Genomic DNA, 14,481 nt, shown 5'->3' on the forward strand with positions numbered 1-14,481 from the left:
CACCTACCTTTAACGTCCACGTCGGTCCCAGGAACCGCCAGGATCTGCAGCAGCGTCTTCACATCGTTCCTCTTGCAGGCTGTGTGGAGGAGGGTCTCCCCTTCGCCAGGACACGGACACACACACACGTGCACACACACGCACACACACACACAGGGCGAATGGACAGACAGCGGAGAGGAGAAGAAGAAGAGAGGAGGCAAAGAGAGAAATCCAAAATTAGGGTGTGTCCTTGTCCTGCCTATTGTCCCCTGTGCGGCAAGCAAACCAATAACAGGCGGGAGAAATGTCCCCAACCAGGAGAAAAAAAGAAAAAAAAACTTGACCCAAAAAAAATGTTCAACCCTCCAATGAGAATCCGATTTAAGAAGAAAGGAGGGAGATAAGAAAAGAAAAAAAAAAACATCTCTTAGATGGTGAATCGGCTCTTTCTCCACACTCTCCTCCTCTTTTATTTTTGGGGGGGGGGGGGGGATGGGGGACAGGGACGGAGTGAATTTCCACTTACAGCAGAGGCAGCGCCCCACAAAGTGAATCCCTGTCTGCTGAGTGGTTGTGGGAACGCCGTGGGTCCGTCCTCCTGCCCTGCATTGTGGGTCAGGAGGAAGTTATGGTAGACAGCCCAGGCACAAAGCCTCCAACAGGATTGTTCACACACCCAGGGTTCAAAAGCTCCACTGGGCACCGCCAGGGGCGGCTCGCCATGTTTAATCAGCAAACTACCGACGCCCGGCCACAGAGAGCCTCTCAAGCCTTTTATTTACATTTTCCAACCTCCTCTTCTGTTCCCTCCTCCCCTCCCTCTCTTTTTGATACGATATTAAATCAGGAATATATTAGAGGGCCGGTACCCTCCCCTTTCATGTATGGCTGAACTTCAGAGGGAAGTTAAAGGCCAAGCATGAGTGCCTCTGTGCTCGCCAGTATAATGCAGGGCTGCAAAGCCCCTAATAAACGCTTTACTGGCTCTCCCCAGGACGCCACGCAGCCCCGAACCCCGAACCCCCAGCTCCACTCCACCAGAGAGGGCAGGACGCAGGGAGGGAGGGAGGAAGGAGAGCGGAGAGAAGGGGAGAGAGAGAGAGAGAGAGAGAGACAGAGAGAGCGGTGCCGAGAAGGAAATGTTGCATTTCAAAGCGCAGATAAATATATTGAAAACGCTCCGGTCTTCCCTCGACATCAACCGCTTCTTTCTTCCCAGAGTCCTCGAGGCTCCGGCAGCGCTAAATGTCATCCACACCTCACAGAGAGGCTGAGGGGCCAAAAGAAGGAGGCTGTTTATCAGCAGTTTTGAAAACATCAAGCAGAGGAATATTTAGGTTAGTTATCCTAAACTACTCATCTACAGGAGAAAAAGACGAACGTATAGTTGACACGCGGCGGGGTCTGGTGCCGTGTCCCACCGCCGTCTCCTACTGTAACAGAAAAAAAAGAAAAGAAAAAGAAACTCAGTCCGGGGATGAAAGCGAAGGAGATCCTAGCAGGAATCCTCTGCTCGGCTCTGGTGAGGGTCTGGGGGCGCGAGCGCTCGGTCCGTCGGTCCCGTCTGCCTGCCTGGGAGAGTCCGAAGTTTAGAGGGGAGTGAGTTTCAGCGGGATGGGTCGATCAGATCCGCTCCCAGATTGTCCGGACGCAGAACCATGACCCAATTGGGAGCGGTCTGTTCCCAGTGTCACTGGTCTGTCCTGATGCAGCCCCCGGGGGTGGAGGGTGGGGGGACACCAGACAACACGAGCCAAGAAATATTCAATATCAATCTGCTGTACTGAGTACAGTTTTCTGAATGGAAATTAAAAAGTAACTCCATATTTTTTCGCCATTTAAGAAAACTAGAATTCCTAAATGCTCTGAACAAATCAGAGAGACATCCCATAAAACCAACAACAATAACAACAATGGCCAACCGGAGCCCAGCTCTGCCTTGATGAGTTGTTCAGGTCAGTCTGCTGCTACATGGCGTACTCCGCCATTACCGGGCTCAAAGGCGGCACGATTAAACGCCCGTTCCACAGCACCCCATGTGTACACATCCTCGCAAATGCCAGGGCCAATCCACGCGCTGCTAAATCACTTTAATGGCCCCAATTTGGACACAACACCTCCATTATAGGGTAATTGCACGCTCAGCATTTACAAGCACGGAAAGAATAAATCCGCCTGTCCTTTTCTATAAATCCCCCAACAATCCCCCGTTTCACACTTTAATAGAGAAGTTAAGTGTATATGTGTCGCCTCTTTATATCCCTGCCGGCAGTCCTGGTGAGTGTCTGGCGAGCTGGACCGGCGAGCCGTTGGCTGAAGCGTCCAATAACAGCGCGGCTTGTTGGGATTGTGATGGAAAGCCGTGCAGCGCCAGTTACTGTTCATTCTGGCCTTTCTGAAAACAAGCTCCAGAGGCTTAATGTGATATCCAGGGCAGCCTGCGTCCACCACGCCGCCACCTTGCAACAATTATATGCAAATTGTCCTGACCTGACATTTCACGTGGACAAGCCCCTTTTTTTGTAGCCTTGAATGCTGGTTATTATTTTGAAACCCCCCGATCCGCAGTCCAGACGCTGAGTTAGAATGGGAGTTAGTTGAGCTGTCAAAGAGAGACTGCAAAACAGACAACCCTCCCAAGGCCTCTCTCTCCCTCTATCTCCCTCTATCTCTCTCTCTCTCTCTCTCACTCTCTCTCTCTCTCTCTCTCTCTCCAGCCCTCCCTGCTGCTGAGGGGGGGGGGTACAAGTGTCCATGAAGCTGGAGAGAAGCTGCAAAGAAAGGTGGCGCATAGGAAAGACAACTGAAGTGTGTGTGTGTGTAAGTGTGTGTGTGTGTGTGTGTGTGTGTGTGTGTGTGTGTGTGTGTGTGTACGGGCACGCGCGTGTGTGTTTGTGTGTGCGAGTGAATGAGGGAGGTTGAGAGAGTGCACCGGAGCCGGAGTGAATAAGAGAGGCAGGCAGCCTGGGAGGGCAGGGCCAGGAGAGGAGCAGATATACCGAAGGTTCATCAAAAATTAATGGCCACCGCATCGGTACAGAGATCACGTAGAGGAAGAACAACACATGCCAACAGCCTCGAGTCTCCCGCCCCCTCTCCCCCCCCCCGCCCCCCCTCTAGCGCGGGGCCTTTCTGATCAGGCGGAGGGAGGAGATATGAACGCTGGCACCTCGGAGAGTTCACGCCAAGTGCCATGCCTCTAATTGCGCGGAAGTTGGACGCGCACTCTCGCTCACTCTCGCAGCGCGCCGCCTTAATCGCTGCATTTAACATTCTCAAACTGGCGATCTGACGACCGCTGTGCGCGCCTGTGCTGTGGGCTGTTGTTTTTACCCGTTATTTCGGTGTCTCTTATTTATTTATTGCCTACTCTCCAAAAAAATAGGGAATTAGAGTAGAAAAAGAAAAAAAATAGGCACCGGCATAGAATTGTAATGAGATGATGGAAGTGGAAGGTAAAGAGGAAGGTGAAGCATTCTGAAGAGGATCCACCCTCCTCTTCCTCACACACAATACTGCAGCCACCAAAGCAACCAGAAAGCTGACTAGTCACAAGACTGCTCTGGCCTATATGCTAATCGCCGTGCTTTTATACGCGCATTATACGCTCGTCATTAAGCTCAAAATGATGACGAGGCTATCACCTTCTCCTAACTTGTGACCTGTGCATCGTTCCGTTCAAAATCATTTTTGCAAACGTGCAGCTTGTAGCCAGGTGTGTGTGTGTGTGTGTGTGTGTGTGTGTGTGTGTGTGTGTGTGTGTGTGTGTGTGTGTGTGTGTGGTGCAGGCCTCACCTACAGCGTTGACTCTGTTCAGACCTCTGTTCTCCCTCCCCGGGTTGGTTCCGTTAATATGAGCGCTCAGCATTCTGGGTAGAGAAAGGGGACTCTGTCAGAGGTCGTCACTACTAATCAGAGCGGCGTCTGGCGATGTGATATGATATATGGTACATGATGACTCATAACACCACCCCTAGAGGCAAACCAAATATAACGCACATGCATGTACACAAAAAAAATACAATTTACCAGTACCTCACAGAACATACACAAAAATGCAACTTGGGACACAGTATGCTGTGGAATCCAGCTAATGAACTACTGAATTCCTATGACACGGTGTACTCTGTGACTTCCTAAACTTATTTCCCAATGCACATCTCCCCACTTACGCGCCCCTCCAAAACAGAGAATTCAATCTGAAGAAGCAGATTAGGAGGAATACATACTCAAAGTGAGTGAAGGCTCTTCACAGCTCCGGCGTGCTAATAGCTGTGTGCTGTCAGTAGTCCTATGAGTGGCTATATGGGATCTGCCGGCAGGACGCTTGACGTGTGTGTGTGTGTGTGTGTGTGTGTGTGTGTGTGTGTGTGTGTGTGTGTGACAGGGAAGAGGAGAGCCCTGCGTACTACAGGGGGGAGACGCTTGTTCCCTGGTAATTGGCTTGTTCAGAAGCGGGGAAGAAGCTCCCAGCAGTGGGGAAGGAACACGTCCTGTCACGTAGCTTGTTATTAGCAGGGACAAGTCTGTGAAGAGATGTGTGTGTGTGTGTGTGTGTGTGTGTGTGTGTGTGTGTGTGTGTGTGTGTGTGTGTGTGTGTGTGTGTGTGTGTGTGTGTGTGTGTGTGTGTGTGTGAGAGAGAGAGAGAGAGAGAGAGAGAGAGTATATGTGTGTGAATAGAGGAAGAGAAGTGCCACTCCTCAACCCGATGTCCATATAGGTCGGCTGCAGACCGACATCGCCTGGCCTGTCTGTCCTCGTCCCTCTCCCCCCCCCCCCCCCCCCCGTGACCCTCCAGAGAGGACCAGCGCGTCCCTCCCTCCGGCCTCCATCTCCGCCCGCAGAGGCTCCACCGGAACGCAGGGGTACTGGATGGCGTGTTGGGCTGTGTGTGTTGAGGGGTAGGGGTGCTGGATGGCGTGTTGGGCTGTGTGTGTTGAGGGGTAGGGGTGCTGGATGGCGTGTTGGGCTGTGTGTGTTGAGGGGTAGGGGTACTGGATGGCGTGTTGGGCTGTGTGTGTTGAGGGGTAGGGGTGCTGGATGGCGTGTTGGGCTGTGTGTGTTGAGGGGTAGGGGTGCTGGATGGCGTGTTGGGCTGTGTGTGTTGAGGGGTAGGGGTGCTGGATGGCGTGTTGGGCTGTGTGTGTTGAGGGGTAGGGGTGCTGGATGGCGTGTTGGGCTGTGTGTGTAGAGGGGCTGAGCAACACATCTCCACTCATCTCATCATGGTGAGTTTTTCTTTCCTCACCACCCACCCGACACCGGCTCACTCAGAGGAGTTCCACGGTTCGCATTCAATAGTTTGTTTCGATTCGCTCGATTCGTCCCTGCAGGAGCGCGCTCCCCCCCCTCCCCCCCCCTCCCCCCCCTCCCCCCCTGCCCGCCGCCGCCCTCGACGGGCACCGCTAACGCGCACACCCACCCGAACGAGACGACAACGAAGGTTCGCGCGAGGTTTCCGGGTTTTTTTGTGTGTGCCCCCCCCCCCTCATCCGTTTGACGTGAAGTGAAAAACGAACTATCTCTCCGGAGCGAGTGATAGAGCTTCCTGTTTGTCGAGTGAAAACCGGGGCAGGACCAGACCAGGGAGTAGTCTGTGGTCGGTTGGCATCTGAGCACAGAGAGCAGAGAGGAGGAGGCGGGTCTGCGAGTGAACCGCTAGCCTCCGGCTGAACCCGCCCCCCGGTGACTCCGGGCTCAACTCCCCGCCAGCGGAGTGATGATGGAGGGGAGGCAGGGGGGCAGCTGCCTGGTATGGGGGGCACAGGTGAGGAGGAGGAGGGGTTGTCTGTCTGCCAGATCGGCACGTTGGGTGTCTAGCCTCCTCCCCGCACCACCGCCCGTGAACCTCGACTGACAGCTCGCTCACGGGGTGAGGTGACCCCAGGAGCCGGTTCCCCACACTCTCTCAGTCCTCCCTCCCTCCCTCCCTCCCTCCCTCCCTCCCTCCCTCCCTCCCTCCCTCCCTCGGATAACCTGGTGCTCCACCTCATATTCTCTCTCCAGGTGTTCGCTGTCTTTCCGTATCTCTCCTCTCCGCTCACACTCCATCATCGCCCTTGAACCCGTCCGTCGTTCGCTGGTCTCCCCTGGTGAGACCGGCTGCAGTGAGGGGACGGCTCCCTGGGCAGAGGACGATACGCGAGGGAAGGCTGACGCGACAGACAGGGGACCTGGAGACAGAGATACGGGTGGTTCTGTACTGACCCTGGTCCAGAGCCCGGATGGTGGGTCCAGCTGTGGGAGGCGGGTTCGGCGCCGGGACCACCTGGCCTGCCCCCAGCCAGCCTGCCCAGAGCAGGGAGGTACGACGTCAGCTGTCGGGACGGACGGACGGATGGACACACACACACAGACACACACACACACACACACATATATATACACACACACACACACATATATACACACACACACACACACACACACACACACAGAGGGAAGGGGGTTAGACTATTCGCAGGTGGGGACTCTGGATCTGACAAATAAGGTCAATCAGATCACGTTCAGATCAGAAAAGCGGAGGCGAGACCCCCGGGGTGCGACGTACGATCTTCCTCAGGGTGAGAGGCTCCGCCCCCATGACCAGGCCGCTCCTGGAGCAGAGGCTCCTGAAGACGGCGTCCGCCGTGACCATCTTCAGCCGGGCGGAGGGCATCCTGGGGACCAGCGCCGTCAGGACGTCGGGCGAGAGGTCTGGTGGGGAGGAGAGACGGCACGCATCACGACTCTCCTCTCGGGTTTCTACATCACCAGGATCATCTTAGCCGCTTAGCGGTCAGTCAAACGGCTGTGCGCTACTCCCTGAATCGGCGTGCGTGCGGCATGTGTGTGGCGGCGGGCGTACCCTGACAGAGGACGGCGATGTGCTCGGCCAGGTCCGCCAGGCCCTGCTCCACCGCCACGCGGTTGCGTGCGCCGTGCGTCTGACACCAGTACTCCACCACCGACGACAGCATGTCCTGCAGGACCAGCGCCAGGTCCCGCCCCCTCTCCCTCTCCGCCGGCTCCTCCCCCTGCACGACAGGGCCACGCTTTGAATTTGAATTTCTTTATTTGATCAGGGACGACGTACAAAAGAGACACGTTAACCTTGTTGTTGTACCAGGTTTAGCAAAAATGATATTTTCCGCCCGCAGTCCCGGGGCAGGTAAGAAGATAAAGATAGTGAAAAGGTAAGAAAAATAGACATTAAACCATGGATAGTAAAATAACGTTCAGGAGAGCAGGCGTTAAGGAAGGCTAAAGAGGCCTAGTTTAGGCTGTGTTTAAGACAAGCCGCTTCAGACGTCCCCCCTGGGAGGAGGAACGGATACGGGCCATTTCCCTTCTGAACTCAGTCCAGGGGGGTTGATAGTGATGGTGTTGTTCTTGAAATAATGGTGTCGTTGAGTTGAGGATTAGGGTTGTGACATACCTTATGTGCTGTATGACTTTTTTATTTATTTTTTATTTATCCTACTGGACCTTTTGCATATATATGTTTTTATTGTCTTGCGTTTTTATCGTATTGTGCCGTAAAACCTGTAGCTCTTCGGGGACAAATGAAGCTGAAGTTGCATCTATGGCTCATTGCCCAAAGCCATATCTTGTCTTATACAGTATAAACTAGGCTTCAGTCTAGCTGGTCTGTTTACCACTTCTTCACCAGAGCCATCCCAGAGGTGGTGGCAGGGAGTGTGTGTGTGTGTGTGTGTGTGTGTGTGTGTGTGTGTGTGTGTGTGTGTGTGTGACTGAGGTGCATGTATGTGTACTGTACCTGGCTGACCGACAGCTCCCAGACGGTGGCCTGGACCAGGAGCTGGGCGAGCTGTCGGACAGGGCGGGAGCCCAGGGTTAAACGCTCCCACACATTCCAGAAGCTTCCATAGAGCACAGAAGTGCGCAGACCGGTTGACCCTCTGAGGGAAGAGAACTGTGAGGAGTCGCTGGACATAATCGTTGCTTTCATTGAACACAGCTTCGTTAAGTATCACAGTGCTAATCTATACTAAATGTTTATTAAATGTGTATTAAATGTTGAGTAAATTCTCAAAAAGGTATTTCTCATAAAAGAGGGCTCTTCACCAACATACAAATAAGTTGTCTCGCTCTAACATCAAGGGTGGCTAGTTACCCTGAGTTTGCAGAATGGAGTTCCCACTGAAAGAGCTTCAGCACAAACTTCTGCAGGTTGCCGTGGAAGCGCAGTAGTTCTGGGGAGGCGGGGCTTGGGAGGGAGTGACAGCTGGTGGCCTCGCTGGACATGCAGTACCTGATGACACACCACCCCACGGGGAAAGGAAGTGGTTAATAGCTGTGTCACTGTGACATACAGAGCACATGGGGTCTTCTCGTCTAGAGCAGGACATCCTGAAGACTCTCTTCACGACACGTCTGAACATGCATTGTTAACGCTATTCTGAGTACCCAGAAGCTCTCGCTACGGCAAGAACTTCTGGGAACAGGCTGTAATATTTGTGGACACCAATGAGAATCCGATCGGATGTTGTATAGGGTGCTGATTGGCCCGCGGAGATAGTGCCGATTTCCACTTTTCAAGTATTACTAACGAGTCCCGCACTCTATATCTGGCATACAAGGTGCGATTCACTTGGACTTTCTTCTCACGTTAACTCTCACTTCACATTACACAAACTGGAAAATGTAGATCGAGTTTTTCATTTTTGTCCCGCCTAGACACTCCCGATGAAATAATGTTCAAAAATGCTGCCGCAGCTAGATTTGAAAGGTAGGCTCCGCCCCTCTGCCCATGTTTTGACTCCAGACTCACGCGCACCCGACCGTACCTGATGGACGTGTCCAGCAAGGACCAGAGGCCACTCTTACACTCGGGGCACTGCAGCAGCTGGCTGAAGTACTTGGTGGTGGTGGGAGATGCCCAGGAGGGGTTGTTTCTCAGGAGCCTGTAGAGAATCTGCCAGAAGGCCGCGAGGAAGCTACACGTAGCTTTACCCTGCAGGGCACAGAGGAAACGTTAAGAGGTAGGGGGAGCAGTTCTGTGTCAGCAACACAAACAGGCCAGGGAGATACTGTAACCGCCGGAGGCAACAGAGACAACTGAAAGGTGAACATTCATGCTGGGAATGAATAGCAGATACACATACAAATTTCAGATTCAATTTAGTTTCTAACTGTAGGACTGAACGCCAACCCTGAGAGAGAGAGAGAGAGAGAGAGAGAGAGAGAGAGAGAGAGGGAGAGAGAGCGCAGGCTGGTCATCATACCTGGAGGGCGTGCAGCATGAGGGAGGCCATGCTGGGTACGGAGGGGAGCGCACCGGGGAACAGGCAGCTCTGGACGTCCTCCAAGGCCTGCATGAAGCCTCCACACTCTATGAGATTCTTCAGGGTGTGGAAGTTAGATGCCACTGTCCTTGTCTGGACAGAGAGGAAGAAAAAAAAAAAAGGAGAGCTCCAAAAATAAGAAGTTAGAAGTGGGAAATGGAAAAGCAGAGGAGATGTATAATGAGAGCAGGGTCTACTGTTCTTCAGAGGTTCCCGAGGTCATCTTGGTTACTGTCACTTATTAGCCTCTTCCATATGGAGTTACGCATCTCTAAAAAGAACTACATGACCGTTCATAATGGCAATCATATACGAGAATCCACTCGGGGAGGCACAGACATGGCTGAGGAGACCGGCCTTAATAGGTCTGCCAATCATGCTTCACCAATCAGGTGACAGCACTGGTTAAATCAGGTGACCCGGATATGATGCGTCCTTGCCCAGAATGTCATCTTTTCATTGAAGGGCCTGACATAAAGGAAATTGAATGACCTGATCTGCCTGACAAATCGCATATTCATTTTACAATCATGCAGTACTGATGTATGGCAGATGTGCTGCTGTATTAATATGCTCGGAGCAGATCTGCGCACCTGGGAGCGTGGACTGGGGGCCTGGTAACTCAGGAACTCTGGAAAGACAAGTCTTTTCCGCCCCTGCAGAAAAAAAACAACCTTCAAATATGTGATGTCCTGCAACTGTACGCAGTCAGGCCATCACAATACATTGGCATCCGGACATTCTGCATTTTTATGTGTGAGTTTTTCTCTAGAACAGGGCTGCCCACACTTTTTTGGGCTTGCGAGCTACGTTTAAATTGACCAGCTCAACAAGATCACCCTCTGTCCCTGGTCACTTTACATAGGCTAGGTTTGAATTCACGTCTCATGGGACATGGGAAGTCATATCTTATCTCATTGCTGAACACCAAAATAACAACAACAGTAAGGTTACTGATTCACAATCAAAGGAAAGAATGAAGGAATGAATAAAGGAATGAAGGAAGGAAGGAATTAAGGAAGGAAGGAAGGAAGGAAGGAAGGAAGGAAGGAAGGAAGGAAGGAAGGAAGGAAGGAAGGAAGGAAGGAAGGAAGGAAGGAAGGAAGGAAGGAAGGGTGGGTGGGTAGACAGACAGACAGACAGACAGACAGACAGACAGACAGATAGACAGATAGACAGATAGACAGATAGATAGATAGATAGATAGATAGATAGATAGTTATTTAATGATCCCCCCGACATTTGGCATTTCAGCAATGGGGGAAAAAATTACAGCAGAGGTTGGAACTGCAGATAGACTATGCATAGTAGCAATAAGCACAAGGAACGTTAACTTTGTTGTCCAAGGAACGTTAACTTGGTTATATGTGCGTTACACAATCTTGACAGGTACAGGTAGCCTAACAGTCAGCTAGTTATCAGAACAGAGTGTCTTCTTAGCCTACTTAAACGACTGTCACACAGCACAATTCACACAGCACAATATTACTCTGATGAATCTACTGTTGCACTGAATGGAGTCAGCCAGGGTTGCATAATCCGGACTTTGTATTTAGCCATTATGAGTATTTGATTGATTTTGCTAGGCTACTATCTGCCCTCTAGTTTATCGTAGTACAAAATAGATTTAATAAATACTAATTGGAAGTGGTTAATTTTCAAGAGTTTGTGGATGTAGAACGCCTATTTGATTGAAAGTGAAAGTAGCTTTGAGAATCTCTACTGTAGAAGCCCCACAAACATTACATTAGTCATTTAGCTGACATTTATCCAAAGCGACTTACAATCAACGTAGATAGTCAGTGTACTACTACTCACCAGAACTCACAAGTGCATCTCCTTTCTAAACAAGTGACTAAGAGCACACTGATGAAGGCAAAGTGAAAGAGGAGCTGGCCTTGCTATTCTTGACATGATGAAATCAGCCCACACATGATTCAATCATGAATAAAATACTCAGCTACTCAGCTAAACTGCTGTACAAAACGGTCACACTTGCAATCTACGTACAAAGCAGCAGGAGGCAAAAGTAGCTAATTTGGACAACAAGGGAGGTGATATGACTGTCTTATTATGCACTTTGCCTACAGTACGCACAACTTCAATGTGCGTCATCAAGTCACACCTTTTTTTTTATGGCTTTTTTTTTTATGGCACGAGATCTACCAAAATAACCTCTACTGGTCGATCGCGACCGACATGTTGGGCACCCCTGCTCTAGAGCAACAACGATTGGAACCCACCTCTGCTTTTAATATGTAGTCCATGAGCTCCATCTCCAGCTCTGACTTCCTGGGCTCAGCCTCCATCTCTGAGTCCCTGGGCTCAGCCTTCATCTCTGAGTCCCTGGGCTCAGCCTTCATCTCTGAGTCCCTGGGCTCAGCCTCCATCTCTGACTTCCTGGGCTCAGCCTCCATCTCTGAGTCCCTGGGCTCAACCTTCATCTCTGAGTCCCTGGGCTCAGCCTCCATCTCTGACTTCCTGGGCTCAGCCTCCATCTCTGAGTCCCTGGGCTCAACCTTCATCTCTGAGTCCCTGGTTTCGGTCTCTAGCTCTGAGTCGCTGATTTCGATCTCTAGCTCTGAGTCGCTGATTTCGATCATCAGCTCTGAGTCCCTGGTTTTGGTCTCTAGCTCTGAGTCCCTGGTTTCGGTCTCTAGCTCTGAGTCGCTGATTTCGATCTTCAGCTCTGAGTCCCTGGTTTCGGTCTCTAGCTCTGAGTCGCTGATTTCGATCTTCAGCTCTGAGTCCCTGGTTTCGGTCTCTAGCTCTGATTCGCTGATTTCGATCTTCAGCTCTGATTCCCTGGTTTCGGTCTCTAGCTCTGAGTCGCTGATTTCGATCTCTAGCTCTGAGTCGCTGATTTCGATCATCAGCTCTGAGTCCCTGGTTTTGGTCTCTAGCTCTGAGTCGCTGATTTCGATCATCAGCTCTGAGTCCCTGGAATCAGCCTCCATCTCTGAGTCTCTGGGCTCAGCCTCCATTTCTGACTCCCTGGTCTTGGCCTCCAGCCCTGAGTCCCTGGGCTCAGCCTCCATTTCTGACTCCCTGGTCTTGGCCTCCAGCTCTGAGTCCCTGGCCTCGGTCTCCAGTATTGAGGACACAGCTGAGTTCTTTTCCTCCTCTGCTGGACCTGCTTCTGTCCACGGTACGCCCATGCCACAACACAGCTTCTGAGGACCAGACCACAGATCAGTTACATCCAGACTTCCTGCCAAGCCCATTGACATATGAAAGCACACTGGCAGTGTCCAATCTGATTCAAATTTTGACTGAACTGGGTTAATTCAAGTCTTTGATTGTTGGATTAGCTCAAGCAGGTGTGCGTAATTGTCAGTTGCATGGGAAATGTGGATATATGCCACAGAGCTATTTGAGAATAAGATAAGAAGAAACAAAAGCTTTTGAGCACTTAGAAGTATTTACCCCAAACAGATGCTGAGCGATGTGGTGCACGGAATAACAAGGAGCTGCACAGTAGGACTTCACGTGCTTTTTATACGTCAACATGTGTGTCACTGCAGCCTGGGACGGAGGTGGACATGAGTAGACTCTGGCCTTCCCTGCTGTCAGGATTCTGACACACAGGCAAAGAAGATAATTATCATTTTATCTACAGCTGTATTTGATTTTAATGTTGATCATTTAAGCAAAATGTGCATACTCGTTAACCAGGCACAACCTCTCACCCAGGAATTTAGACGGGCATTAAGTAGGGCTTCTCACCTTGTGAACATGTCTCTGAGACCGGGCTCCTCAATCATCAGTAGGACGACCCAGCCCTCAAAGGCCCCAGCTAGGACCCCGCATGCCACCCTCTCCCTCCACACACAGACTGGGTTGGAGAGCCCAGGAGCCTGAGGGGCCATGCGTAGCTCATAGGGCCCCTCTGGCAGCCACCACCCCTTCTTCACGCTCTCCATCACATACTCCGGAGTCACTATCCATTTCCCTGGCAGGGCACAGAAATAGCAAATGCATTTCAAAACACAACCCTCTGCTATCGGAACAGGATACTTTGACCGTCATAATTGTCCTCCTCACTTACCCTGTGCACAGGCTGCCACAAACTTCTCACTGGCGATGGCACGGCTGACTATGAGATGTGTGATTCTTTCATTGTAAACCTGGGAGACAAATAGCCGCTCAAACTCAACCATGGCCAAGTATAACCATTGTAATGGCAAAGATAAAGGCATAAGGATATCACACACCACCACCATGCTTAACTATGTCTACTAATCTTAAGTGCTAAAACAATAGGCCTAGAACAACCTGTCCTGTTCTAGACATGGTGAGCGTAGGGTAAAGGGTTAACTTTACAGTGTATGGTGTTCCTAGGGACTGCATAGACACTATACCGCCCAGGCTGTAACTAAAATGAGAGGCAATTGAGGGCAAAGATAAAATTACATCGAGTCAAAAATACACCCCAGCATCAGAAAACCAATTAAGGTCATTCTTCAGGACTAATCATCACCCACTGTTCATCTGTCTCTGAATGAACTGTCTGACAGGTGTGACCCAGACCAACTCTCATTGGCTCATCCTGCTATTATCTACTTGGGAGGGGGGAGGCGGGGGGCGTTCCCCCTGGGAATGAAGTCTGATTAATGAATGTGGTTGTGGACTGTTTGACTCAGTGTCTTCTAACGGTAACTGACAACTGACACTTTGAATTGGAAAGGTTATGTTTAGTGTTAATGATCGTAGCTATTGCTGTGCTATATGACAGTTGTCTTGATTACAATAACAATACCCACTAGTCAGTTCAGTAAGTCTTCCAAGAATGTGCCATCTAACGTACTGTAATAGCTAGTGTAGCTGATATTGTCCTACTGACTGTACAGTAGCTGTAGCTAACACTGTCTAGCTGACTACTTACAGAACCACCGATGTATTCGCCACCCAGCTGCTTTATTCCTTGGAGCAGCTTGCTCTTAGTCTTTTGGATTTTCATTCCAGAGATGTGGAAAATGTGTCTGTCCATCCTGGAAGATTGAGAAAGCAACGTTAGCTACCGATTATGGCATGACAAGGCAAACATGGGGTAGATGGTCACTGTTGTAGCGTTAGCTAACTGTCTGCTAGAACTGTCTACTAGTTACTTACTTAATAAGTGAACGTCAGCTAGCCAACACTAGCTAACTGGGTAACGTAGCTAGTAAGTTCTGCATGTTTCTTGTTGTCTGCACATTGCTTTCACTTTTAC

The 14,481-nt window shown here is 50.7% G+C and overlaps 1 protein-coding gene across 1 annotated transcript in view; it reads right to left on the reverse strand.

Moving 5' to 3' along the window:
* slf1 (SMC5-SMC6 complex localization factor 1) overlaps positions 1 to 14,481 on the reverse strand; it is a gene marked incomplete at its 3' end in the record, with an annotated part of 25,803 nt that extends 11,322 nt beyond the window's left edge. Inside the window, exons 1-15 of the mRNA XM_084456844.1 lie at positions 14,382 to 14,481; positions 14,155 to 14,260; positions 13,318 to 13,396; positions 12,996 to 13,221; positions 12,696 to 12,846; positions 11,513 to 12,442; positions 9,210 to 9,362; positions 8,772 to 8,938; positions 8,099 to 8,236; positions 7,742 to 7,883; positions 6,830 to 6,998; positions 6,533 to 6,678; positions 6,190 to 6,299; positions 3,778 to 3,851; positions 8 to 100 (exon numbers count right to left, since the gene is read on the reverse strand). Coding sequence (XP_084312970.1) covers positions 8 to 100; positions 3,778 to 3,851; positions 6,190 to 6,299; positions 6,533 to 6,678; positions 6,830 to 6,998; positions 7,742 to 7,883; positions 8,099 to 8,236; positions 8,772 to 8,938; positions 9,210 to 9,362; positions 11,513 to 12,442; positions 12,696 to 12,846; positions 12,996 to 13,221; positions 13,318 to 13,396; positions 14,155 to 14,259 — 2,683 coding nt within the window. The 5' untranslated portion in view covers position 14,260; positions 14,382 to 14,481. The remainder of the gene's footprint in view (positions 1 to 7; positions 101 to 3,777; positions 3,852 to 6,189; positions 6,300 to 6,532; positions 6,679 to 6,829; positions 6,999 to 7,741; positions 7,884 to 8,098; positions 8,237 to 8,771; positions 8,939 to 9,209; positions 9,363 to 11,512; positions 12,443 to 12,695; positions 12,847 to 12,995; positions 13,222 to 13,317; positions 13,397 to 14,154; positions 14,261 to 14,381) is intronic.

Source organism: Borostomias antarcticus (assembly GCF_949987555.1).
Source record: "Borostomias antarcticus genome assembly, chromosome: 23".
Taxonomy (NCBI): domain Eukaryota; kingdom Metazoa; phylum Chordata; class Actinopteri; order Stomiiformes; family Stomiidae; genus Borostomias; species Borostomias antarcticus.